This window comes from Amphiura filiformis, chromosome 8 (genome assembly GCF_039555335.1).
Source record: "Amphiura filiformis chromosome 8, Afil_fr2py, whole genome shotgun sequence".
Lineage (NCBI taxonomy): Eukaryota > Metazoa > Echinodermata > Ophiuroidea > Amphilepidida > Amphiuridae > Amphiura > Amphiura filiformis.
Window position 1 is genome coordinate 3,806,913 of NC_092635.1, and position 27,619 is coordinate 3,834,531.

Genomic DNA, 27,619 nt, shown 5'->3' on the forward strand with positions numbered 1-27,619 from the left:
TTTTGTGAACACCACTGTGGGTGTATGTATTTAAAATTGAGTTACCTGAATGAGTGACTCCATTTGAAGTCTATACCCTGTGTGTGAACGATTAAGGTCACATCTTCCATATTGGTTGTATGGATTTCAAAATAGCCCAATAAGGCAACATAAATCCTGACTTACCCAGCCTTTTCCGGTCTATCTGTAACACTCTGCATGACTTTATCATAGTACATAGCTAGATAGAAGTGTCCATTCTCCCACTGAGGGTTCACCTCTACCACATCTTTGTATTGTTTCATTACTGAGTTGCTCTCTGCTTTTGCAGTGTCTTCCATAAACTGACCAACCATTAGCAAAGCCTAGTGGAAGAAAGGAGAGAAACTATCTAGTAACAACAATATTATCAACAATTAAATTTATCAATTGTATTCTTATTAGCCTGCTGTCAGTCAAAATATTGCTTGAAAATTACTTTTATGTATTTAACTAAGTCCATACATTTTGGTATTGCCTGGAATTTTAGACGATATCCTACATTACCTAATCATATAGAATTCAGTGAATCTAGAATCTAGTTCATTAAAATATATGTATAGCTATTTTATGAACATTCTGTTTCAAATATCTTGGTAGAATGGGCTATTCCAAATAATCCATACATCCCCTACGGAAGACATGACCTTAATCTTCCACACAGGGGGTGTGAATTTCAAATGGGGTTACTTGAATTGGTGACTCACATTTGAAATCTACCCGCGAAGTGTAGGAGATTAAGTTCATGTCTTCCATAGGGAGGAATAGAATTCAACTAGAATAGTCAAATGGTCTCAGCTTATGTGATTTAATTTAATAACTAACCTTGGCATGAGCAAATTTCTGTGCCTGAGCCTCCTCATCATTGCTGGTAAGACGTGTTCTATCAGAGAAGTGTTCCTCTACACCCTTCTGTAGAGTGATCAGAGCATGATGCCCATCTCCCTAATGAACAAAACACACACACATATATATAGATTATCATAGTTCGATCAATCCACTAATATATCAATCAATTGCCTGTTAGAGATATTCAAACACACAATGGAAAGTGAATTAAAACAATAAGGTCCGTATGCACAAAACAAATTAGACCACATCTAACTTTATACCTGATCTAACCATAGAGATTAGGGAGAAGGAACTCTTAGGTATTTATATACCCTATTGTATATAATTTTAAATGCTACTATGAGCAAATATATGTATCTTAATATTAGATGGCTTCACTTTAACTTTTGGACTTTGCTAGGAATAAAGGAGGAAAAGAAAAGAGTAAAACGATTCCTCCCTGAGTCTAACCTCCATGGTCAGACGAAGTCTAATGTTCGACCTAGTCTAAATTGCATTTGACTTATAAGCAGGCATCTATGACCTGTCGTTTTACCATTTGACTACCTACCAAACATTTACCCTGTTAGTTGGCATACTGTTGAACTTAAACATAATTGTCATTCTTGTAAGCATTTTGTTTTGAAAAAGGCAATTTAAGACTTGTCATTAATTCATGACCACTTCATGACACACAAATATGTTTTCTTTTCCAAACCTGACAGTTTATGCCACCAATAAAAGCCAACAAAAACATGCTATCTAACTCAACAAAAAGTATTGAGCCTTTTAAGGTGCCACAAAGATACACATGCAGAAAGCTGCCTCAAAGCATAACTGAGTGCACTAGATCAAAAGCATTATAGAAAACCTTGATTGACCCTACCCATATACGGATCATTTTATAACAAATATCGTACCATGCTCCAGAGCCATTTAGCCTTTTCAATGAACAGGTCTGGTAGTGAGTAGAGACCAGCATTCAACAAGGAACTATAGGCTGTTGGTAGATGTCCAGCTCTGTAAATAATCAATTAGTGCATACATTAACAAGTGTTTATTAACAAATGTAACAGTGGTGTTAATTTGTTTTTGTGAAAACCTGGTGCTGGCTGATACTTCTCCTGGACAAAGAAATATTGCACATAAGTTCACAATAAAGCTTCATCCCTAAATGATGCTTAAAAATGGTTTATGTACTGTATTGTGCCCTATCTCCTCCATCATCAATTCTGTAAAGTAAGCTGAGGCCTTTTTGGTTTTGCATTTTGTGCGTATGTTAATTTTTAATACATAAATAAAACAGGAACATATTCTTGAATAATAATTATTACATGTAACTTGGAACTTACAATCTAGCAACCTTGGCACTCTTTAACCAGCAATGTCCTATATCTTTGTTCTTGTGTACATCTTCTGGCCTGAAAAGCAAAACAACAAAAAACAAGACAATCACCTAAATATATCCTCTGCCTTCAAAACATGTTACACATTGATATCAAAATTGAACTACGAAGATGCTAAAAATGCTTGTTAATATAAGGATGTTCAAATACCGATACCATTCACCTAATGGCGCACATATGTGCTCCTTTGCCTTGGGTAAATTTCATGTACAAATAGAGAACTCCCTCCTCTGAAAATCCCAACAAGAATTAAGGGTATGTGCCCTTATTTGCTGGTGAGATTTTTATTTAGATTGTGTCTAAAATTCCAGGTATGTCAAGGGACCCCATTATTGCGCCATTAGGCAAATCTATACGGTAAATGAGTATTAAGTCATCATCGTCATGTCAAGTGTAGCATCCCGCATTGAGAGTAGTTTGAAATAACTGGTATATTCTTGTGCAGATCACAATGGATTTAAATACTTAATCATTTTATATGCTACTCACCCGTCGTTGAGACTCAGCAAGATGCGTCTAAGACACAGGATTGGTTCTTGATTCCTGAATGAGTACTGTGCCATATTGAGTCTTGCATCCCATATTGAGAGTAGTTTGGAATGACTGATGTATTCTTGAGTACTGTCATCATCTGTACTGCGCTGTATACCCACTAGACAGTGTGCTGCTTTCTCTAAGTCACACAGCATATGAAGTCTTTGAAGAAAATGGATAGAAATATGTGTATAAAGTTTACTTTTCTGAAAATATATCTCATCTATATGTTATGCAAATGAAAGATATTTTTAGTACTAAATGATTCTCACTAATTACACAGGGTATGAATTCTTCAAGATGTATTATAAGATTGAAAGTTAATCATATTCTATAAATTAAGCAGTCAATTCAGCAAAATAAGTACAGATTTCCACATTAGTGCTTGATTGACTGGTGATCTGTGTCGGAAAATGTGTATGGGTGGGGGTGGGGGTAGGGATGTGAGAGGGTAGGTGTGGGTATAAACACTGTCAATGAGGTCAAACACCTAAGAAATCACTGTACAACAGTGGAAGCACGGAAACTGGATGTGTGGACGGCTGGACGCACTATGTTGCCTGTATAAGGCGAGCCCGCAGTCTTAACCACATCCATGGTAAAGCATACCAAACGTATGTGTCCACATTTGGATAGCAAAAACTCTTTATCATATTTTTCACATCCTCGTGCAAGCAAAAATACAGATTGTCACTGACCTTGCAATGAATTCATAACCTCTCTGATATGAGCCACTTTCCATGCTAGCTGCAGATAGAGGACCCATTTGAGTTCTCCTTGCTACCTTCAAATGCTTCTCAAACTGATCAGCATCCTGAAATAACAAACACATGTATAAATAATAGCTGAGTCTTATTAATTGATAGATCACAAGCGCAGTCACCTTAGGAGCCTTATTCACCATTTGTAAGCACTAACCTCTTATCACTCACATAAGCACCTTTTAGCAAAGCTTGCAAGAGTTAAAAAGTGTTACATTATATGTTTCACCCATACTGATCATGATTACATAACAAAGTTCACCACTGACTGTGACAATAAATTTAAAATTTGAGACTGTGCCTGACAATTTTAGGTACTTAACTATATCAGATCTTTTGTCAGAGCAATTTACCAACAGCAAAGTCAACATCTCCATACTAGTATATTTAAATGTCAATCTTTCAAAACAAAATTACTCTTAGTCTATAGATATTCACCTCTCAACAGGCAAACTGTTACAATTTACCTCCCAAATATCTGACAAAAGATTTCAAACAAGTACACTTTATTTTGATGTGCAGCATTTTATAATATGGATTGCTGTAGTACCTACCCTTTGTTTGGCAGCAAGTAGTATTTTACCTAGTCCAATATTCCAGTTACTGGTGTTGTGTTTTTCAGGCTTCAAGTAGGTTTCTAAGGTATCCCATTTGGCAAGCTTCCAACACGCTTCCACTCGATACTCATTCAGTTGACCACTCCAATCTGGTCTGTTGAAGAAAGACAAAACAAAACCAATGTGATGGAGTCAAGCATGAGTTTTATGTTTAGACAAATCAAAATCATGTATTCAGTTTCTTGTTTATGCAAAATTATATTGTCACAGAAATTATTAAATTTCTATAGCAAATGCAGTAATATATAGCATTAACAATGTGTAATTTTATACTGCAGAGAAGTCCAGGCCCAAACTCAGAATTTTTTAGCAAGGGGTGTGGATTTTCCAAAATGTAGACTCTTCCCCCAAAAAAAATTGCTTGCATGCAAAAGTGGACTTCACCCCCCCCCCCCTAAAATGGATTTTGGGGTGCTATTTAAAAAAAATTTCACATGAAAAAATTCTTCCTTTGTTTTTCTTTCTAATTGGAATAGTGGATTTTTCCAAGGGCTTACTCTCTTACCTTCCTGTGAGGAGTCCATTAACATGGACCAATGCTGAGTTGAGTTGTCCTAAATCCATCAATGATTGCAGTAGTCCTTTATGGTGCCGTATCTCATCTGGTTCCAACTGAGTGGCTCTTTCGTAACACGCTGAGGCATCTCGTAACTTACCTATGGAGTACAAGTAAGAGGAATATTAATACATCGAGATGGTGCATTTTAATTTAAACTCAAACTTTCATACTTTCGCTCAACTGGATCAGATCATGATATCAGATTAAGACCAAGGCAAAAGAACAATAAGTATTGTTTAAGAAACCAAATCACATAACTATGACCCTGTTTACACAGAGACAAGTCAACATTAATTAAGATTGTAAGTAAGGATTAGCAAAAATCATTTGTTGACGGGGTGTTTACACTGCAGTTGACTTCAAAACAAATTGTGAATTCAACTTTTACGCTATCACTGATGCTTCAAATAACCATCATGAACTTGACTTCTAATTGCGTGTTTGTATACACTGCAAAAGTCAAGGTAGAATTAGCTTGAATTCAACAAATGTTGCTCTGGGTTGTCATTAGAACTTCTGAAAGTAGAGTTCAAAACATGGTGAACCTGTTTTCACCAATCTATGTGACATTGAATTTGTACCATTGTTCTACACCATCAGCCCCTTAATTAAATTATCATGGTTTGGATGTTTTAATGTTTGTTTTGATTTGTTTTATTTCGTTTCTTTGTATTGTTGTTATCATCTATACTTACCAATGCTCTCATGTTCCATGATTTGTTCATGTAGAGTTGGTTCTTCTTTGCGTATGGCTGACACACCAAGTACACCATCAGGCTCATTGAGTGCCACATACAGCTCCTGTAATACATACAAACAAGTGCATACAGTGAATACAATTCACAGGGTTCCCGCATCAACTTGAAGCCTTTAAAGTTCAAGGAATTTCAAGAACTTTCTAGGTCCAAAAGCATGATTTTCAAGGACTTGCCACAACACAAAAATCATGATGTGGCTCTCCATGCGGCACATATTAACGAAAGTGACAGCTCCTCTCCACTCCCCAAATTTTGTCAAAATTATACTTTAGGTAAAATTCAAATTTTCAAGGACTTTCAAGGACCTTGTGCAAATTTCCAGGACTTTCAAGGCCTTGAAAAGTGTTTTCAAATTCAAGGACTTTCAAGGACCACTGGAACCCTGAATTCACAATGCAATTTGAGAAATTAGACTTTTAAGTCTAACTACTTAAAAGTAAAGTAGACTTTGTAATAAACTGATCAGGTATTTCATCAGGTTAACACCAAACAAAACAATTTCACACTCAAACCTCAATTTACTTTAAAGCTATATTATAACATTTTCATACAAAATAGATTAGCATATCTTTGCCATAAAATATTAGTTTTTACTGTCAGATATATCCCTTTTTATATTTGAGCCGAACAACTACGGCAGAGCAAAGAAAATTGGAATTTACTACCAGCGCATATGTCGCCAATACGTACCACTCCTTCGGTCATGTTATGGTACGGCCCTTTGTTGTGTAGATCACCGTCGCGCACGCCGTGTACGTCCTGTGTGTTATGAACATTGTGTATGCGTTCGACTAATAATTCCATCGTAATAATAAAACGCTGATTCAGGCGTTTTATTCAAAATCTCGGATTTTGACAAAACTACATCACCTAGAGTCTTGATTTTTCAGGGTATATTGGTTTAATAAAGTACAATATAATCGTGTAAAAAAATTAATTTTAAAAAATCAGTGAGGGCGTCCTCCTCAGCAAATGTTATAATATGGCTTTAATAAACAAATTCGAACCAGTACATGTATCATATGCAAAGCATAAACACTTTAAATCAAAGTTTGTCAGGCGCATGGCAAAATAATCTGAAAGTACACTATTTCCCTCTGTGAGTACCAAACAAACCGACTCTTTGAGTCTTATCTCTATGGTTTAGACAGACAATATGATCGCGGGAAAGGCAATTTTTTGCTGAAAAAATTGTGATATCACAAAACTTGTTCATACCTGCAGGAATCCAAGGTGTTGCTGTATATCCTCCCTGTGCCCAGGACTAGTTGATATGAAAGCTTCAAAGTGCATCAGAGACCTAGCGTAAGCTCTACATTTATATGAGGCTCGAGCTAACACATCTTGGGGAATACTTTTGAGGAATCCTTCAATGCATTGATATTCTGGGTCCTCTATTACATGTGTATCTGAGTAAAGAGATAAATGCAATTATTCAAAGTGAAGCAGAGACCTAGCATAAATGTATGATAATTGGAAGTAATCAATTTGATTGATAAGACATGATAGCAAACATACAGTATGTTTAACAGGTACAAGCTTTCTACCCCTCTTTGAAGGATTTCTGCTTCTGCTCTATACTGTGCAAACACCGCCGGTATTTGGTGGTTATCACACATTTGACATCTGGAGCAGCACAAATGTCTGACAGCAGTTAAGTTCCATTCCTCTTTTAAGAACATTAAGGGAATTTAAAAATGATACTGCAAATATTGCTAATATACCCCAACATATACACACACACTGCAAATAAAATGCCACTTACTTCCAGCAGTAGATGATTTAGATGACTGTGTCCTGCCAGTACAAAGAGACTGTATTCTAAGTCGTTTCCATCTGGTGAGATAGTCTAACACAGAGAACACAGTCTGGGTGCTCATATGCCTCACTTGTGCTGATAGTTGGCTGTCTACCTTCTCAGAGGTCTTCTCAGCATGGTTTAGTACAGCCATCAACTCTGTGTGAATCTAAAACAAGGTATTCCAATGTTATTGTAATTTAAGGTGGCTTTATCGGCTACTGTGTCCTGCTCAGAACTCCTTGAAAATGATATAGGATGTGTGTATTGATGAGAAAACCTTACTTGCCAAGTTTTAATTTTTTCCAAAAAATCGTTTTTGATTTATGAAACTTTTTGTCATCTCAAAATCCCATTGAATTACTACAGGGAAGGGCTTTTGGCACTTTGCCAATTTCTCAAAATAGCCACATTTTTGAAAACAAAACTTTTATTAAAACTGATTTTTCTCTCCTTTATAGCAGTTGTATATAAAAGTTTTAAGTTTTATTTTGCTGCCAATATATCACAGAATAATACAAACCAAGTTTATTTTCTTAGTGTTACATAAGTATATATTTAAAAGGAATGTTGGTACTTTTTTATGATTTTTTTATTTTTCTAGAAACACTAAATTACCTAAATTCTAGGATTTTTTTAGCCAACAGGAAAGGGTGCTATGGTTACCAAACTTTCAGGGATGGTTAATAAGATTAATATCTAAATTCTCTCGTCAGTTTTTTCCAATTAAGTGTTTCTATTTTAAGCTACAGTGTTTCTAACATTCCCTAAAATTAAAAATGGAACAAATAATTTTTTTCAAAAAGTAAACACTTTATCCACAAAAACTGACGAGAGAATTTAGATATTAAGCTTAGTTACCATCCCTGAAAGTTTGGTAACCATAGCTCCTTCCCAAGTGGGCAAACAAAAATCAAAAACTGTCAAAATTAAGGGAATTTTCAAAAAATAAAGAAAAACATAAGAATTGTTACAATTCTTATAAGACTCTTAAAATAGGTGGGGAAAATAGTTTTCTTTGTTATGTTAAAGATTTAAATGAATAGACCTGATTGATCTGACACAGGAGCTATTTTTCTGCAAGGGTGTTGTATCCGAGGCAGCTACCTTAATGGTAATAAGACAAAGGTTAAGGCATCATTTTGTTGTATTTCTGACTATTTCAAAATGCAAAGCAGCAAATTTCACTGCTCTGTTTGTATTCACTGCACTGTTGTCTTATCGTACCGTATCATTTTATGTTTTTTTTAAATATTTTTTATAGATATATGATCCTATACCTCATTCTTGTCAGCAGCTTTCCCATCCAGTAGGACATGAAGCAACACATGTGGCAGTAAAAACAATGCTGTATTGATATCATGCTTGAGTAGAGCTTGACATGCCTTGAACACCACAGATGCCTTGTCTGATTTCACCTGCAATACAAAATTATTTCAAGTTATTAAATAAACCGTTCCAAAAAAATAAGTCCCCCCCCCTAAGAATTTTTGGTATAATCCAAAAACGGTTTGATGAATTCTCTTGTTTTAAAGTTTGGAACATAGGCTGAGTAGTTATGCATCAAGTGAACGGGGATTTGTTGTCATCTTCACTGAGAAATACAGCCATTTATAAAATTTTCTGCCCAAATAAAGTTGCACTTTTCTACATAGGCTTTTTATGCATGACATTTGGTTTCAGACTTCTATCACTTGAAGAAAATTAATCAAAAAGGAATGTTTCTATATTTTTTTTGTTTTTTATTAAAATAACTGAAGTTAAGATGTTCATGAATTAATTTTTACACATTTCAAACATGTTTTATGGTTCAGTGAGCAATCATATAGCCATTTATGAAATTTTATTCATCAACAAAAGTTGCACTTTTCTAAATTGGCTTTTTGTATGCATTAAAAAGCGTAAATTTGCCAGTTTTTCATTCTAATTAAACTTATTAGGAATGAACAACTGTAACTTCAATGATAAATCTTGTGTTCATTGATTAATTTAACCAATGGACCAACAGATTCCTGGTTAGCTCTTTTATGCTGGATCCCTATACACTTGTTTCATTGGTCATTCCTTGAATGGTTCAAAAAACATTTATATATGGGTGGCCGTTATCAAGACTCAACTTGTTAAAAGCGTACAAGCTAGGAACAACACCGCCTTAAAGGACTTTGCAGCAAATCCTGCAGCATGCGGGGAACCAGCTTGACAACAGCAGAGAAGAACGATGCTTGGAAGCCATCTCACATGATGGAAGGCCTATTCGTTATTGAAATACATTAATAAGCTTCAGCATTCAATTTAATTTATTCACTGAACCATAAAAACTGTTTTTGAATGTGTGACATCTAAATCAGGAAATGCTTAACTTTATTTAAATTAAATTCTTCTTCTTTTTGATTAAATTACTCACCTAAAGGGAAAAAATTGTCAAACAAAAATTGAAGCATAAAAAGCCTATGTAAAAAAAATGCAACTTTTTTTTGGCCGAAAATTTCATAAATGGCTGCATTTTGAAATGATGATGATAAAAAGTAGCAACAAAAACCCGCTCACTTGCTGCATAACTAATCAGTCTATGTTCCTAACTTTAAAACAAGAGAATTGATCAAGCCATTTTTGGATTATACTCAAATGTCTTAGGGGGGGGGACTTACTTTTTTGGAACCGTTTATATTAATTTCCATTGCTATTCACTATGGGCTCTAATTTATTTCTTCCAATGAAAATTTTGTCCTAAAATTGGGGGAAATGAATTGGAAATCTGAAATTATTAATGGCACCTACAAGGAAGCTAATGTAGTAGAAGATTGAAAAAAAATTAAGTTTTCTTCATCAATTTCCCTAATATCTCACAAATTTTGGCCTATGTTGTAAAGGAAGTTCAAATACATGGTGCATATATAGCATGGCTTCATATTGGGTAACCCATAGATTTAAACACATAGGGTAGATTGGAATGTTCCATGTCTGTGCCCTCTAAGTGTCCTTGAATTCAGCTGACACCGGTACAGTGTTCGGACCTGGCGACATCACTCAGCTGAGTATAAACGGAGTGCTCAACTTGTCAGCGCTTACCCTCAAACTCTCATTTGTATACGCTCACACTATTTGCACTATCTTTGAGTTCCCTACCGCGTTCCTTATCATTGAGCCCCCATAGCCAACATGCCTACCTTCCGTGGTTTGGGGTAACCATTGTTATACCTACCTTTGATACCAGATATCCAGACCATGTACAGACCCAGTCTTTGTATGTGCTGCCATGTTTACTCCTATACACAGGCTTGGAGAGAGTAGCCCAGGATGTAGATGCATTAGCTAAATACCTGGTATGCTGTAGAGGTGCCAAGATCTCTTGAATATGGGCTGGAAAACGATTCCAAAGACGACGTCCAACACTATACAAATGTGAGTATAAATTTCAGTTGGTTGAACAAGACAGAAATATATGATAATCCACAATGTGCAACAGATCAGGGTTTTGAAATTTGTAGGTGAGCTATAAATCACTCTATTGCAAAAAGACCTGTCATGCAATTCTCTGATCGCACAGTCATCTCAAAACGAAGGTTCTACCTGCAAAGAGTGTGTTGCGTGTGCGTACGCCTGTCAAACGCATACTTTAATTGCCACGTACGCTTTGCAAGAGCCTTCTAGCGCATTGCTAGAAAAGCGTGAGAAACACTTTTTCGCATGCGTTTGCAAGAAGAACCTCGTTTTGGTAGCAAGATGGCGGATCCGTGCAAAGGGCTAATACCATCAAATGTTGTGAAGGCTATATTCTCTTGACTCCTTTACTTGTGCTGAGATTGGAATGATAGGCAACTTTGAAATCTGGGCTGTCAATTGTTTTTTTGTTTTTTTTGAACTGGAACCATTTAAAAAACATTATTCTCAGTCAGATGTAAGTTGTGGTGTTTTTACATCCATTACGAAAAGTTTAGCGTGCTGGGTTGAATTCTGGCTTGCACTAACCCTGTGCAAGACTGCAATCCATAATTCAAATTTTGACAGGCCTTGGGGACTCTTGTTGATCAGAAATCTTGTAGTGGGTGAAATCAGTAATTGGATAGGTCATGGAGGTCAAGTGTATTGTTTATCAAGTTTCATTCATAACACATCTGTTGGTCCAATTACAACCTGAACTTGAACTTGAACAGGTCAGAGACACTGAAATTTAATACCAAACTGATACATGCACTATGGACCACAGTGGCCTCATCCCAATGGCATAGTTCAATAACCTCAATTAAACACTCATATTGCAAAATAACCTCTAATTGCAGAGTATGAGTTTGTGTACTCAAATTTTCAAAGGTCATTCAATGAATGTACAAATGTATTGGGGTTAAAGAACTGTGCCCTGATAGATGAACATGTTGTGGATCCTAGTGATATGTATGTTGAGGACTGCTTGAGTTCTGTCAGATGCTTAAAGTTTTTGTTCGGACTAGCACAGCAGCACTGCACTAGCTATGTCAGGCTATACATGATATAATGTGTTTAAGGTTGGGAATAGCTATAGACCACATTGGCAGATGAGAACCTTACTGCACCATCCACACTGATGATGAAAATCAATATGAAGTAAAGTTTCTTGGATTGGATTCGATCATCATTTAATCTTGGTAGTATAAACAGAGAGTGCGTACAAAAACATGCTCGTCGAGATATGGTGAGTACATAATTTCAGTATATTATTTATTTTTTTAATGTTCAATATGTGAATAATTGTTATCCATGTGTAAAGTAAGAAAAATTGCCATAGTATTGTAAAGGGTAAAACAATTTAATCATAATATGAGAGAGATTAAAAAGACCTTCACTGACTTCAAACTTTAACTGCATGTTACTGTCACATAATAAAATTGCAAACAATGCAACTGCCCAAATTCAGAAAAATAACCCAAAATCATTTTTGTTTTGACTATACTAGATAGGTTTTAAGTAATAGCTGTAGACAGAAAATTTTACATTAGAAATGACCTAGATTAGCACATGTTTTGTTGATATTTTCAACCTAAAATATTTGTTTCACACCTTTGTCAGTCAAATGGGAGCAAGTTCTTGAACCTTTAATTGTCATATAAAACCTCACACAGTGCAAATAATTGTAACTGCCCAAATTCAGAATATTAGGATATCTAGGCCTATTCGATCTTTTTACCATTTACAGTGCATAACCCTTATTTTTGCTTGTGATGTACTTTGCAATGCTTCAGGAATTCAAATGTGATACCATTGGTGGTGTTGGCTAATATTATCCTGATGTAAATGAAAACTATCGGGATTAATATTAGGCCTACAAATATTTGAAATCATCATGAACATTTATTTCAATACTTATGTTAAACTACTTTAATTAATAGAATGTAAGACAAATTTTGCATGTAATATGAATGTGAACCAAATCAGGAAAATATTCACCTTAAAGTAGGCCTATAGCAATGGTTGCAATGGAAACTGCAAGTTCAAAACATCCTCTACAATAGTGTAGCCAGCAGTGGGCAGGAATCAGAGTGCCCCCCCCCCCCCACCTGACAAAAAACAATTAAAGAGAAAAGTATTTCCCTGACAAAAATGAAAGAGAAATTTGGGAAGTCAAAGGAAAAGAAATTTTTTCTATCCTTGACCAAGAAAACTGGCTATATGCCCCTGACTTTCACCATTACAAACTTATAACAGGCAAATATGCTTGTGAACTTGACACACATAAACCATATTAACAGAGCAAGAGTGCTGGGAGTTTGCATATGGGTAGATTATTAATGATATGCATGACTATGAACTGACCTCATTTAGGCCTACTGGTTTTATGGCATGTTTGTTTTAAAATGGGAGACTCTTATGTTTTTTTAAATTATATTTTGCAGGTTTTCAAAGAAGAGGAAGATAGAATGTTTGTGAAAAAAACCTACTCATCAACCTTTGACTTGGATTCAACAATGTGCAATAATCAACATAATTATCTCATCATCCGCTTCCATTCACTGTGGAATATATTTGTAAAAAAGCGCAGTGATTTATGGTGCGCTACCCACAGGCACAACGCCTAGACGTTGATCCACAAGCCTCCACACACTTTACAGAACAATTTGAAATATAGAAACGAAGGAAAGGCCTTTGTGTCACATCAAACAGTCTAGTGACGTTGTCATCAAACTTGATTGTACATGCACCAGAATTATTTTCAGAATTGTGTAACTGCAAAGCTGACGCTTATCACTCCATCCATCTTGTAATACAGATCTGCATGCCATAAACCAAATGGAATAGGCAAATTATCAATGGACATGGAAATATGTGCTATGGAAGTGTAGAGGTACATAACATTAAAGAACCATCCAGGTTATTTTAAGGAATACATCGAAGACGACAATTATATCGTGGAACAGTGGCGTGAGAGAGTGCCTCTTATATTTTTCACTTGTTCGTAAACTGCATCATCTGGATTAGCCTGTTTAAAAGCCATCAAAATGCAAGGATTGTATTGCATGTGACGATATGAATAGGGCCTATGAGATGTATTTTTAGAATTTTCAATATGGATCTCCCCAGGGTGTAATTAAGCATCTTTATTTAAATTATCAGTGTGGTATTACTGAAATCGTCTGTTTGGTTAAAAATTATTCTAAAAATTAAGATTATTTGTGATGTGGTATATCGAAAGCAGACACTCTTGGGCAGGATCATAAATGGAGGAATAGCCAAAAATCTGCCTGGGGTGATTTTTTTCACAATTTGAGGTTTGTTGCGAATTTGTGATGTTATTAATGTTTCAAATATTGTCTGATAGTTTCAGACCGGAATATAACTGGCATCCTGTATTTTTTGAGACATTTTTCAAGGTTATTCCTACTCTCAACATTGTCAATGATATTTTTAAAGGCTGATATCTCAATTTCTAATTTTATAATACCATAACTTACAAACTCAATATCTTTGCTAAGGAATGTCTGATTTCATTAGGGAAAATGGCGTTGTGGAGCAAAATATCTCTAAATTTAAGATAGGCCTATGTAAAAACTTCAAAATTGGTAACCTGCCCAAAAGTGTCTGTTTTTGAAATGACATGTCACACTTTATGGATGGATCTTTATTAGACAAAATTTAAAAGACATGTCTCTTTGTTGTGTATAAGAAGTCTATGTTTAACAAGTGTACATAATGTGTAACAAGTCTTGAAATTGGCCATGCGTCAGCATTGGTAAATTATTCACAAACCTTAATACAGCAGTATTTGTGCATTAGAGCTATATGAATAAAGATAAATGAAAATATTTGAATTATGTCAGTACTAGAATCATAAATATGTAGCACTTAATTGTTTTGTGTAGTCCATCAGTTACAACTTTTTCAGTTGGCTTGTCTTCTCTTTCATCATAGTTCAACAAGTTCATCATCATTATGATGGCTTTTTTTAGAATGAGAATTTGAATGTTTCCCAAATGTTTTTGTACAATGTCTTTATGATATGAACAAGTTACTGTTATGTAAAGATGACATATATGTACAATCTGTGACTGTGAGCATGTGTTTGAGGCCATTTGCCAAAGTCAGGACGTCAGTCAACATTTTAAAAGTATACAGAGCACATTACAATGCTAATTCAAACCAAGGTGTGCACATCACCCAATTTAGGAAAACTGGCAAAAGAACGAATGCAAAGAACTAAGAAGAATCAATTAAAACTTTAACATGGCCTTTAAAACTCCTTGTAGTGAATGTGATGCTCATGCATGCGGCAACATTGTAAAATGAATGTCAGACACTCTGTTATAAAACGCAGCTCTGTTATAAATACGCCTATAGCTTCAGAACTAATAATTGTTTTCACAATATTGCAACATAGATAGTTCTACTAGGATGATTCATTTTGATACCACATTCATCCAATTTCGTTCAATATTAAAAACACAGCAGTGTTTTTAAAGAAAAATACCCAAATTTAAAAGTTGCAGCTAGATTTGTATTAATTTGAATTCAGCACAAAGATAATGGAGGGTTTTACGTGTCCCAATGCTGCATAATAACCATTGATCGTTGTGAACGGCAACTTTTAAATTCGGGTATTTTTCTTTAAAAGCTCTACTGTGTTCCTAATATTGAACAAAATTTGACAAATGGGGTATCAAAATGCATGCAAATAAATCACCCTTCTTTGTATGTTGAAATATTGTGAAAACAATTATTAGTTCTATAAGCTATAGGCGTATTTATAACAGCTGTGTTACTTTTTGTGCAGATTTTATGTAATCAAAATAGTATTTAACTCCCAGGATTTAACTTTAAGAATTGACCATACATCATGTGGTTGGGAGAGGAGTGATGTTTCACAAGTGTTACAACTTTTTGTAGCAGATGTGTTCTTAAAAAGTTACAATAAAAATAAAATGGACAATGTGTGATTTCTTTATGATACATGGATGATCAAAAGACGCCATGCATGCATATATGTATATATCCTCAGTACGTATGTTGTAGACAAATAATATTTGTAAAAAAATATTTAAGTAATATAAACAAGACCCAAGACACAAACTAAAATGTATGCTGTATTATCCATACAACCCAGATATAATTAAAGCATTTAAAATGTGGAACAATATACAATAATTGCCTTTGTCTCATATCTCTGGTGCAACTTATAAGTTTAAATTATTTGTTCAAATGAAGATTTTTGAAACAAAATTCTTTCTTTGGAAACTTCACTATTTAATAAAAGACCTGCCAACTGCAAGTTGAATAACCCAATTCACAATTCACAAATGGAATGTATAAACTGCAGCTGACCGGGAGCTGACCTTCACCCTGAATTCAAGTCTGGGAGTACTACAAAGTCCCTGCTATTTACCCATGGTAGTAATTCTACTTAATTGAGTGTGACAGTAGGGGCAACCTGCTTTGACCCACCAGTGATTGTTTAAGTCCCATGTGAATCTGACTGGTGGGCTCAAAAAGCACGCCTACAATTTTTCGTAATGCATATAAATCGGTCGCAACACATAGTGGCGTCACGTGAAGGACAAAAAACGTTTCCGATCAAAAATTTTTTGAAGGATATGCTGCTAGTAACGGAGTCGATACTCCTCCACTGTTATCTCTCAGTGGTGCGATTCTATTTGTAATTGAAGTTTAAGGTTCAAACTATTAAACTGTATCTTTAATAGTTAACCAGGAATAATTATTATAGGATAATAGCTAGTTCATACATACTCGCTATATAACAGCATGCGTGATTGGTCGATAGGCGGGCATAAACAACGTTTATGCCCGGCGTTCGATCATAAACAAGCCGCGCGAGAACTGATGGACTTCGCGAGTAGGATATTACGCGTCTATGTTCGCGAGCTATTTACATAAGCGCGAAAGTGATGTCGCGATGACAGCAAGGCGTCCAAGCACGATGGACTGAGCAAGAAAGCGTTTTCTTACAATTAGCGATGGAGAAACTGTTAAAAAATTATAAGGGACTGGTAGTTTTTAGTGTAGGATGATGGTATTTTTAGTTTTGGAGGGAGAACAGCAAGCATAATGTTGCGTATGTATGAACGGGCATAAACAATCGTTTAGTCATGAAAATATATGAATGAACCCCTAATTCTAAATCTATACGCCACTATGTGAAACGGAAAATGTTGAAAATCACTATGTGTTGCGACCGACGATATCATATGATTTTAAGTATTTAATTAGATTTAGATTCTAAATTCCTGAATTTAACCAGTTTACTTACGAGTCTTTTCCTGTATCTCTGCAGTCATATATTTGTAGCACTTCTTGCATGGCATAAGCAGAACAATCTTGTGTCCTGGTGTCGGTAGCTGCCAAGAAGGCCCGTGACAACTCACTGATCAAATCAAAGGCAAAATTTGTATCCTCAACACTAGTCTGTTAAAAAGAAAAAGTGTGAAATAAATTAACAAATTGACATTACATGGGCTGCTAAGAACACATGCAACTACTTATGAATCAGATGCAAAATCCATATCTGCAATACTATAATTAAAAAGACTAGCTTGAATCTGACGTCACATGTCAGTCAATCTTGATCGAGTGTCTGAATGCGGTGGTCAAACAGTGTGCCTTAAGATTAATTAAAGGCACCATGTCAAAAAGTACCGTAATTTTCCACCATTTTTTGTGACTCTTTTTCTCCGATGAAGGCAACCGATGAACCAACCGTCCTTTTATGTTCCACTAACAAATCAGGGTGGTGGGTGTTTGATTGACAATGACATCAGATGCAAACTAGTCTTTTTAATTCTGTCTCGGATTATAGACTGCGCAAAAAGACACAGAGTTCATTTTCCCCATCTTTCAACACAAACCATACACAAACTCTGGGCTGTTAACTTAACTCATCTTCCCAATATACAATTGCCAAAAAAAATCTCTCATATCTTCTTTGGAAATTGGAAAATTCTTCTACTTCATCACTTGTTATCATGTCCAGAACAGATTTTAGTGAATCCATTCCTCCTATACATTGACCACCTTCATGCTATCTACAAAACTCCCGCTTTCCAATATATATTAACCAATGAAGTGAACATTCTTCTATCTTACATGGAATTTGGATAGATCTTCTTTCTTATTACTTGTGATGATTTCCAGCCTTCCTGGGTCTATTGCACCCATCTCTCCTATACATTCCCCAAATAAACTCTGGGCTGTTGGGTCTGGGTCTCGACAACCAGACAGCAACTGTGAACAAAAACAACAACTTGTAGCATGGGTGAGAAATGAAAGATGAAAATTATGATAATAAAATAAATTTTGATAATATAACTTTTAAAAAAAATGACATAAAAAAACAACAACATTATAGCAGAAGACATAAATTGATAGGCAGACTACAACAGGCCAGGTATGATCACATTGAAGGCAACAAAAACATCACATGCATATATTCAAACTTACCACAGCAACAAGTTGTTCAACAATGGGATCAACTGTCTCACTTCCCATCACATATTCATGCAAAGAATCCTGACGAAAGAAACAACAGTTTTTAATTAAATCACAGGGGTTATATTCCCGAGAATAATAATGTATTCCTTATCTTGCATTTTCCATGTTATAACATTGATGTGAATTGAGATGAAAACAAATAAACTTGGGAATGCAGTACTCTTTGGATATGGAGAAATATTCAATTTTGAAGAACACTTCCTACTTACCTCTCCCACCACAAGCACCTAAAGAAGCATAAAACCATTTTCAAATGCTTTGTGAGGGGAAAACTTCTCTTTTTAAAATTATAAACCCCCTGTCATAATATATGATATTTACATCTTTGATTTCTACAACAAAATTCTATTTTATCAGATTTATCTGATGATGCAAGTAGTGTTTGTCATTTTAAAGAGTTTTTCATGATTATTCCCAACTGAAATTCTACCTTTGTGTGATTTTCTTACAAATTAGACAGTTTTCCAAATATTGAAGACTTAGTTAGTTCCTTGCATCCTCTTTTGTACTTGTACAACATAGTGAAAATTATGTCAAAACTTTCCTACTAAATTTAATCAATCCTGCATCTGTCAATTATGAGCATATTTTCCTACCTGGTTCTTATGCAGTAAATCTCTGAGTTTAGACAAGGCATGACGTCTGACATCAACACTCTCATGAGTAACTCCTCTAAGTGACTGTCTCAACTGTGTATGTAGATCTGGCTGACTGGAAGGATCATCACGATGATCTTTGAGTACAGCGTTCACATCTTTCAGTTCCGTCAGGTCCGGCATGAAGTATAACTCATGGAAGTAGGCATTGAAAGAGTCTCTGAAATTTACAATTCAATTTCTTTGTTAACTAACTGCACTAACATAAAACATTAATGTACTTGAACAGCTATTTGCATTCTGCACAAAAAAGTATGAGTACACAAAATTGATCTGACTGTTTTACTAGCACAGCACAAAAACAGACAGATGGGACATTTTGTGGGATGTCACAAATGTTGCCATTCTTGAAACTATCATCTCATCATCTTCTACTACTGTGCAGAAGACCTCCGCTTGAGTATACTCACGCATCCATGTTGTAATTGGAACATGAAATGCTTTCAGATTGGCATGAGTTGATTCTTCTGCAACTAATTTGTCAATAACTTTTAAATATTATTATTTTTAGAAAAGGTCTGGAAACAAGAATGACAATGAGTTAGCTCTAATAATAAGGTAGAAAAAGTTTTGCTTAACCCCCTGAGCACTACCTGCCAATCTAACAATGCCTCTGATTGGTCAATTACATTATATTTTCACTTTAATCACCAATCAGAATGGAGCTTTGCAAATACTTCACCCCAATTATTTTGCGTAGTGAAATTATTCTAACAATGTTGCTGATTGGCCCAATTGATAATGAAAATTTCTTTTTGGCCAATCGGCAGGTAGTTCTCATGGGGTTAAATTCTGCTGATCAATCTGGATTTCAATCTGGGAATTACTGTTGCTTGTCAGTTTTCACTTTGTAGGAAACAATATGTCAGACCTGTATCAAATCTACAGCTTTGCATTTCAGTCCTTTTCATCTTCTCATCCACCACAGGAAGAGGCATAAAGTTAAGAAATCACCGGGCTAACATTTGCTAACAGTGTGAAAATAAACATGATTACTAACCTATGCTCCACAATGAGATAGTGATATATCTTGGCCACTTCCTCTGGAAGTTGATGTAGCAATGGTAGTAATGTCACTATAACTTGACTAAACATTGGCCCTAAAGAAGATGGATCCACACTGCAAAGGAAGCAATGATAAACATGGTGATATCTTTATGATAAACATGGTGATATTTATAAAGAGGTTAAAGTTTTATTCAGATTTCCTTTGACAGCTTAACCATCGCGTAAATGTGCGCGACGTCAAGCGTATGCATTGGACCTTGTGCAAATAATACGCGCTGGACGGCTAGCAGTACGCTTAATTTGTAAAAGGAAATCTGAATAAACCTTTACATGATGGAAGGGAATATTGTGTAGCGCCAGATTATTTTACTATGCTCCCAGCAAACCTCTATTTGAAGTGTGTGTTTGTTTGCAAGCTGTAGGTAATTAACTACACTATAAGTACTACACATGCAAATCTTTGTAGCATGCTTGCTTTTAACACACAAATTATCATTGAATTTCAGGCCTTAGCATATCACAGCATGCCCTATGATTAGTTTTTCACTTTCAAACCTGCAAACTGTTTCAAAAGTTAGGCTGTAGTTTCATGATGAAGACTAAACTTTCTTTCCATGTGAACATGGCCTAGAAAAGTTGCCTTTTGCCTTGTAAAAGTATTAAAATCATTCTCCATTTTCTGTGATTCCTTTTCTCCGATGAAGGCACCAGATGAATCAACCTTCTTTTACACACCACTACCCAATCACAGGCTGTGGGATGTTGATCATCACATGAGAACTAGTTTCTTTATCTCTGACTTTTACTATAGTAGACTTAACCTTACCATGGTTCTTTGTCCACACATGTAATACACTTTTTGCAAATAGTCTAGAACCGAAAGCATTACAGGGATGTGCACTTAACACTTATCTTTATATAGCCTACCTTTGTACAAAGCATTTCCAAGCCCTACAAGATAGCATAGGGAAGCCATGTTCCTTGTATTGTAATCCTATTTTCAATGTTGTCATGACTTTCATTCTGACCTGAGTGATGTGTTTGGTTCCCATCAGTCTCATGATACATACAAGACTCTCCATGGCCTGGAAAAAGGTAATAAATTCAGAGATATGTTATATAAAATAAGAGAAGATAAAAGATCACAGATGCCACTCAGTTTCACTCAAAAAACCTGAAACTGGTAAGGAAAACCTGAAAAAACATGTGAATGCAGGCCAAAAAGCCCAAAAAGGGCTGAAAATAACTAAAAACACAGGAATTTGGACTTTAAAAAAACTGAATTCAGGCTAAAACGTGAAAAGTGGCAACTTTGAAAGATGAATTAGTCAACTAATATTTAGCTGAAATGCTTCCTCATCGGCAGTTGGTAGCCGATAGATAATGGTTTGTTCTCTGCCATCAGGACATCAGTTGCATTCAATTACATGAAATTTGTATGTATAGACTAAGAGAGCTCCAACATTGAGCTCATGGAGAAGAAATGTGCCTCCATGCTCTTTTTTTTCCTTAAACTAACTGGCCCATTGTGTTTTTAATAAAAACGATGGAAGAAACAAGATTGTCCAACAGGCCTTGAATTTTTATATTTTGGGGCACACATTTTCAAGGCCACTGGGCAAAGACAAAGAAGGGCACAATAAGGCCAACAAGTGATGAAGAATGCCTTGAAGTTGACAAAGATCTTGGGGCACCAAGACCAACGCTGAAAAGGGCAGGCAATGGCCTTGGTGTCCTCCCTGAAATTTGAGGCCCGTTACCCAGCCTAATCAAACTCTCACCAATTTTTTATCATCCACACCAATCTGTGAGTTGAGTAACTGTGAATCAAAGAAAGCCAATATTCCCAGTAGTCTTGGCTGTAAGAAGTCTGCCATGTCCTTGGTTTCTGTGATAGGATTAGGTCCCTTATAGTTAGCATCTTTGTTTGCTAGCATAGCAAGGCCATTGAATACTCTGGAGTAGTTGGTGCTGAGGTGAAGGAGTAGTTCGTTGTGAAGACTTAAGATTTCACTGCGGATCAGGCTACCTAGCTCAATGTCAGTTTCACTCTGTAAAAAAAAAAAAAATGGTGTTTTGTATCCTTTGAGAATAATCTGAACTTACTTTAGACCCTTTTCTCTCTTTGTTGTACAGCTTACCTGAGCATGAACTTAATATTTTAAACAAGTACACAAAACATGTGTTTTGACTAGTTACATACACATGAGCCCACAATAAAATGTTTGTCTCAGAGCTGTACCTCAGTGTTCAATCAATTTAGACTTGCAGCTTATAACACACCTATTTATTGTTCTCATTTATCTGCAGGATGACAGAAGAGTATTCAGATATTTGATTTAATTGTATAATCAAGGCTCATCCTCATAATGAAATGTCCTACACTTCAATCTGTAAGAAACAATGATATATTTTTTTGGGCCAAGGAATTTGCACATTACTATCAGTTACCAGGCAATCAGCTATTACATGTTCTCTTACCTGTATGTACTGTAGAGCCCTGTCTTGTTCCTGCTTATTACACATCCTTGCCAAATATGAGAAGATGTACTTGAAGTTGTCTATCAGCATCTTCTTATGATTCTATGAAAGATTTGAATGACATTAAACAAATGGCTACAATAGTCTGTATACCTTTTCTCAAGTCAGTAATTTAGATATTATTTATTGTATATCTAAATGTAATGATGAGAAGGAAGGTATACATAGAGGTTGTGCATATGAAGTATCATACCGTAAATATGGCGGACTACTCAAATGCATTCAACAAAAGCATGATTGCAATCTACCGTGACAGTTTGTCTCACAAATGCACTACGATCAAATAGGTTGATGACAACATTTGATGGAATGGGCAGCACTGCGCCATGATTACGGTGAATGACACCGGTTCAAATCCTTTGTTTGGAGTCAATCAATAATTTCACGCACAACCTCTGTATATTGTTATATATCATATAATGTGCAGATAACAAATCAGAAAAGAAAACAGGATGTTCAGTTTTGCGCTACAGTACAAATTGAAACATCGCATTGCAAAAATTAATTAATACAATTTATTATTTTCATTTTCATTCATAAGAGGAAAACAGATTTGAAAAATTACTGATTTTACAGAATGCACAAAATGTGATTAGAAATGGACAATTTTGACATCAAATATATATGACTACACAATTGCATTTTTTGATAGGTTTTCAAAGTACTGACAGTGGTGCGATCATACCAGTTTATGTAGAAAAGCACTATACGTTCACAAGGTTCAAAAATGCCAAACAATTAATGGAGCTAGACTAGGAAGCTGGGTGGGTATGCCTAAAGATATGAATGTGTAAATAACACACTTACCATGTTGACAGTCTTGGCAATGACTCTAAGGATTGCTGATGTGTCCTCCACATTAGCCCGACTCACTATGTATGGCAAAGTAAACTTCAGACCCATCTGTTGAAAAACACAAGTAAATGCTCATCTTAACAAGGTGAATCTCAATGGGTTGATGTGAGTTCAAACAAATAATGTGCAAACAACAGAAGCAGAAAGGAGAGAAAGAGAGAGAATCACAAGTGATGGAGAAGAGAAATGGTTAAGACATGAATAAAAAAGATACAGTTCGTGTTGAAGAGTTTTATATATTATAAGTTGTTGGTAATATTCCAAATCCTGGCAAGCTCTAAATAATTTTGTGTGACAACAACAAACAGAAACTATAATAATTTCATTAATATACACCAGGAATAATGACTTCCTGGATGGGGAGTATAATGGAATCTTTACTTAGTCTCATCTCCAAAATATTTTTGATTTTACTGCAGGCAATGGATTGCATTACACATTGTAGTTGTAATTGCTGCTCTATTTTAATATAAACTGACTTAAAACTACCTCTGTAAGTTTGAAATGCCACTATTACCCTTTATTAACTGGTGAAAGACAATCACATAATCAACTCTTAGCCTTCACGCCACATCTCTTGTTTTGCTACTTACATGAAGAAATGCTTTGACATCCCTAAACTGGAATGCATTAGCCGTTTCTGTTACAATATCAAGAGTAGTCTTGATTCCAGGTCCAGGGGATGACTGCACCTTATGTAACACCTCCATCATGAACTCAAAGATTGGTTTCTTGAAACGCTGGAACAGAGACTGCAGGCTAACAGCTTTCATTCTTGCAATTTCTCGCAACTGTAGAAGAGAAAAATAAAAATATACATCAATCATTTTCACCTTTCTTGTGTTTAACCCAACCACATCCACTAAAGTCAACCAAAGTGGATCAACATATTATATATCTTTGTGGATATTATTTTCAATACACTTACTTGCATGATTGCAGCTGAACACACAACAGGTTTGGTGGACTGACGACTTTCTAGAAGACACACAATGGCTACAAGAAGAAGTTCACCATCAGCAACCCTGACAAAAAATGATACAAATAATGTAGCATTTCATTAGTTTCTTTATCATTGATAGTACCTCGCTATTAGTAACCACTTCTTGTATGATTACCAGGATTTACCAATGTAAAGGGTATATATTAGTCGTCGCAGCGTGTGATTTAAAAATCGTTAGTAATCAAACACTGGTAGTGTTTCACAATCGCTACCAGCCTTCAGTATAGCGACAAAGTTGCCAGTAAGTCAACTGCTTGCTATTTGACACTATGGCATGATCGTGACTTTGGCAATCACTTTTCCGATAAGCAGCAGAAGTTACATCATATAAAACCACTACGCTCCTAGCGATTGCCTAGTGATATGCCCTAGTTAACTATTATTTCATCACACAAACAGGCAATGATAATGAGAGTTATCAAATCCCATAATTTTTTAATCCTCATATGAGTCATTTCATTGGATCACATCAGAATTATTTTACTAAAATAAAATATTATAAAGAGGGAGTGCAGCCTATCTGCTGTGTCCTAGCAGGACATCAGTGAAGGCGAGGCATTAAATATTAAATACAAGGATCACAAAGGAAACATGCCTGAGAAAATATATAATAAATTTGTCAGCAGATCCGCTATGAGCTGCTGTGGCATGTGGTGAACTCAACGACATGTAGGGGTGAGTGTGTGCTGGTTTGGATCCAAACTTTTCTGGTTTTTTCTCTCCTTTATTATAGTGCCAGTTTTCCTGAGCTTCAATAAGCTTCAATAAATAAATATTGAATGGTACTTACTGTCCAAGTTGTCCTATAGTTTCCACTATTGTCTCTTGTAGTTTAGCATTTCCATTGGCCTTAGCTTGCATAAATGCTGACTTGAGCCTCCCTACAACAGCTTGGTCATTGGTGCTATTAGATTTGACTCCACAGCCTACTAAATACTTGATTTGCTTGCTGTATGGGTTGGAAATATTTGACACACAAAAATAACACCATAAGTGATATCTGGTCCATGGGGGCCAAAGGCGGCAAATTTGAAACTGAGATAAAGGTAAAAATATGGACTAAAAAACAATAAAATACATAAGAAACTAGACATCAAAAAACTTCATAACTTTAGAACAAAGTATGCTAGGCCTTTGGTGCTTTCAGTATATGATAGCCTAGTGTAAGTATAATGTAATAATCATAGTAACTCAAATGTCAAAAATGCCTCCTTTGGCCCCAATGGACCAGATCATGTCACATATATGTTCCTGTAAGTCATTAGTAAGAATCATTTTTGGATAAATTATTTATCCCAAATTTTACTTAATGCTCTTTGAGACTTTGTCTACAAGAACACTGTCTACAAGAACACTTTGGACAAAATGTGAAGTCATTATCAAGCAGGAGTTTGTGAAATTCATCTTTGTTACCACAATGTAGGTTTTGACCAAACACTGAGATTTTAGTTTTGGAGCTGGTCAATTTTGAAATGCAACTTCTCCATATAACCCTTGGAAGGGGGGCTTAGAAAAATACCTGCAGGCATCAGTATGAATAAAAAACAGATTATGGGTTGTTTTAAAAAGCAAAATGCGGATCTGTGCTTAGGGTCTAAAACAGCTTGATTTCACAGAAAAAGGTTTGTTTTTCTTCATACCATCTTTGCTTAGGGTGGTTTTTCAAACTTACTTGTCAGCATTGGACTATGATAACACTGAATACAGTATATTGAGCAATTTCTAAACCCACTCAATCTTAAAAGGACTTGTTTAGGGGTATTTAGAAATTTGGTTGATTATTCCTACTCCCCCCCCCCCCAACAACCCTATGTGCCAAAACTGAAAAAACAACACACATAACGGTCACACAGACACTATTAGTAACTAACTACACTTGCATAAATACAAAGTAATGACAGGCTTGATTTATGCGCAGCTTTACAATAAATACAACATACCTGAATGCAAGCCTAACTTCAAAATCTGGATCCTCTATGATGACCAGACAGGAATTCAATACATTAGTGACTGCTGAGTTGGGAGACTGAAGATCAAGATGGTTGAATACTTGTTGGAAGCTTCCTATCAAGGCTACAGAGTAAGAAATGAGATAATAGTAGTCATGAAAATCATGATGCCCATGATTACAAGCCTACAAGAATTCAATATTGCTGAGCAATGAAGTGACCATAAGAGTAATTCATTATGGAACAAACTAAAAGTCGATTACATCCAATAAAAAATGAAAGTCCCTTTGTTAGGGGGGAGGGGGGTCAAAAAGTCTCATTACATTGGTAAAAACAATGTCAAAATACTGACATTGAATTACCTTTCAGGTTGGAATTTTCAACATGTCACACTTATGTCTCAAGGAGTGAGGGAGGGGTCAGCTTACCATCAAATGAACTTTCATTTATAGTATCTTACCTATTACTTTGAGGCTCAACAAAAACTTATCATAATGGTCAGGCCCAAGAATACACAAAATGGTAATTTTTGTGTGCGCAATAGCCCATTTGATGTGGGTAAGATGACTTGTGCTCACTCTGATCATGTGTAATTTGATTGATACCAGTACTTACCATGCTTTACAGATTTGTGTCCATTGATGAGATACAGGAATGGTGAGACAAGAGACGGATCCAGTCCATCTCTTCTGGATTTCTTGCTGAATTCTTTATCACTAGAGGAAATGCTGACATCGCAAACAGAACATGCTATTCTCAATGATTTATGTAGGTTTCTATGCTTGGTGGAATTTAACATTCTGAAAACAATATGAAGTAAGATGGTAATCATTTACAATACAGAAAAAAAATACTATGTTTGAAAGCAGATGAAGAAAATTACACTTTGTTTTTGCACTCAAGATTTTTCACAGGGTAAATTTTCCTCTGCGGATATTAAAATTAAAAGAGATTGCAATAAAATAGACTGGGAGTAGTCATGTGGTTTAATTTTGTCAAACTTTGTAGAAATCAAAACAGATTTTTTTTCAAGTTTTCTGGTGAGAATTAACAAATATCAAGTTATTCTTTCAATTTGCAGACTATAAATCATTTACTGCTACTTTTTACTTTTCTGGCTTTTACTATTAACATAATGAAAACAGGTGAAATCTTAATGGGATGAAGAACATCATGGGAGTACAAAGGGGGAATACGACAACTGGATTATATCTCCCTAAATTAAATGTTTTCGCTTCATGTTTCATACCGTTCAAAAGTAAATTAAACCTCTGGTTTCATTCTTTATCACATTTTCACAATTGAGTTGCACCAGATATTTTAATCTTTAGCTTTAATTACCTTTTAAACTATAGTT

General features: G+C 35.5%; 1 protein-coding gene across 1 annotated transcript in view; it reads right to left on the reverse strand.

Annotated features, from left to right (window-relative positions):
- Nucleotides 1–27,619, reverse strand: part of LOC140158426 (serine/threonine-protein kinase ATR-like) — a 72,380-nt gene that overhangs the window by 24,418 nt on the left and 20,343 nt on the right. The window contains exons 20-46 of the mRNA XM_072181517.1: nucleotides 26,878–27,062; nucleotides 26,254–26,386; nucleotides 25,104–25,262; nucleotides 24,239–24,335; nucleotides 23,904–24,101; nucleotides 23,263–23,358; nucleotides 22,396–22,497; nucleotides 21,696–21,965; nucleotides 20,842–20,999; nucleotides 19,907–20,026; nucleotides 18,847–19,066; nucleotides 18,200–18,268; nucleotides 17,846–17,983; nucleotides 17,013–17,167; nucleotides 10,485–10,674; nucleotides 8,563–8,700; nucleotides 7,250–7,451; nucleotides 6,703–6,893; nucleotides 5,422–5,527; nucleotides 4,673–4,823; nucleotides 4,105–4,261; nucleotides 3,488–3,603; nucleotides 2,745–2,951; nucleotides 2,202–2,270; nucleotides 1,770–1,869; nucleotides 844–963; nucleotides 166–344 (exon numbers count right to left, since the gene is read on the reverse strand). Of these exons, the coding sequence (XP_072037618.1) occupies nucleotides 166–344; nucleotides 844–963; nucleotides 1,770–1,869; nucleotides 2,202–2,270; nucleotides 2,745–2,951; nucleotides 3,488–3,603; nucleotides 4,105–4,261; nucleotides 4,673–4,823; nucleotides 5,422–5,527; nucleotides 6,703–6,893; nucleotides 7,250–7,451; nucleotides 8,563–8,700; nucleotides 10,485–10,674; nucleotides 17,013–17,167; nucleotides 17,846–17,983; nucleotides 18,200–18,268; nucleotides 18,847–19,066; nucleotides 19,907–20,026; nucleotides 20,842–20,999; nucleotides 21,696–21,965; nucleotides 22,396–22,497; nucleotides 23,263–23,358; nucleotides 23,904–24,101; nucleotides 24,239–24,335; nucleotides 25,104–25,262; nucleotides 26,254–26,386; nucleotides 26,878–27,062 (4,026 nt within the window). The remainder of the gene's footprint in view (nucleotides 1–165; nucleotides 345–843; nucleotides 964–1,769; nucleotides 1,870–2,201; nucleotides 2,271–2,744; nucleotides 2,952–3,487; nucleotides 3,604–4,104; nucleotides 4,262–4,672; nucleotides 4,824–5,421; nucleotides 5,528–6,702; nucleotides 6,894–7,249; nucleotides 7,452–8,562; nucleotides 8,701–10,484; nucleotides 10,675–17,012; nucleotides 17,168–17,845; nucleotides 17,984–18,199; nucleotides 18,269–18,846; nucleotides 19,067–19,906; nucleotides 20,027–20,841; nucleotides 21,000–21,695; nucleotides 21,966–22,395; nucleotides 22,498–23,262; nucleotides 23,359–23,903; nucleotides 24,102–24,238; nucleotides 24,336–25,103; nucleotides 25,263–26,253; nucleotides 26,387–26,877; nucleotides 27,063–27,619) is intronic.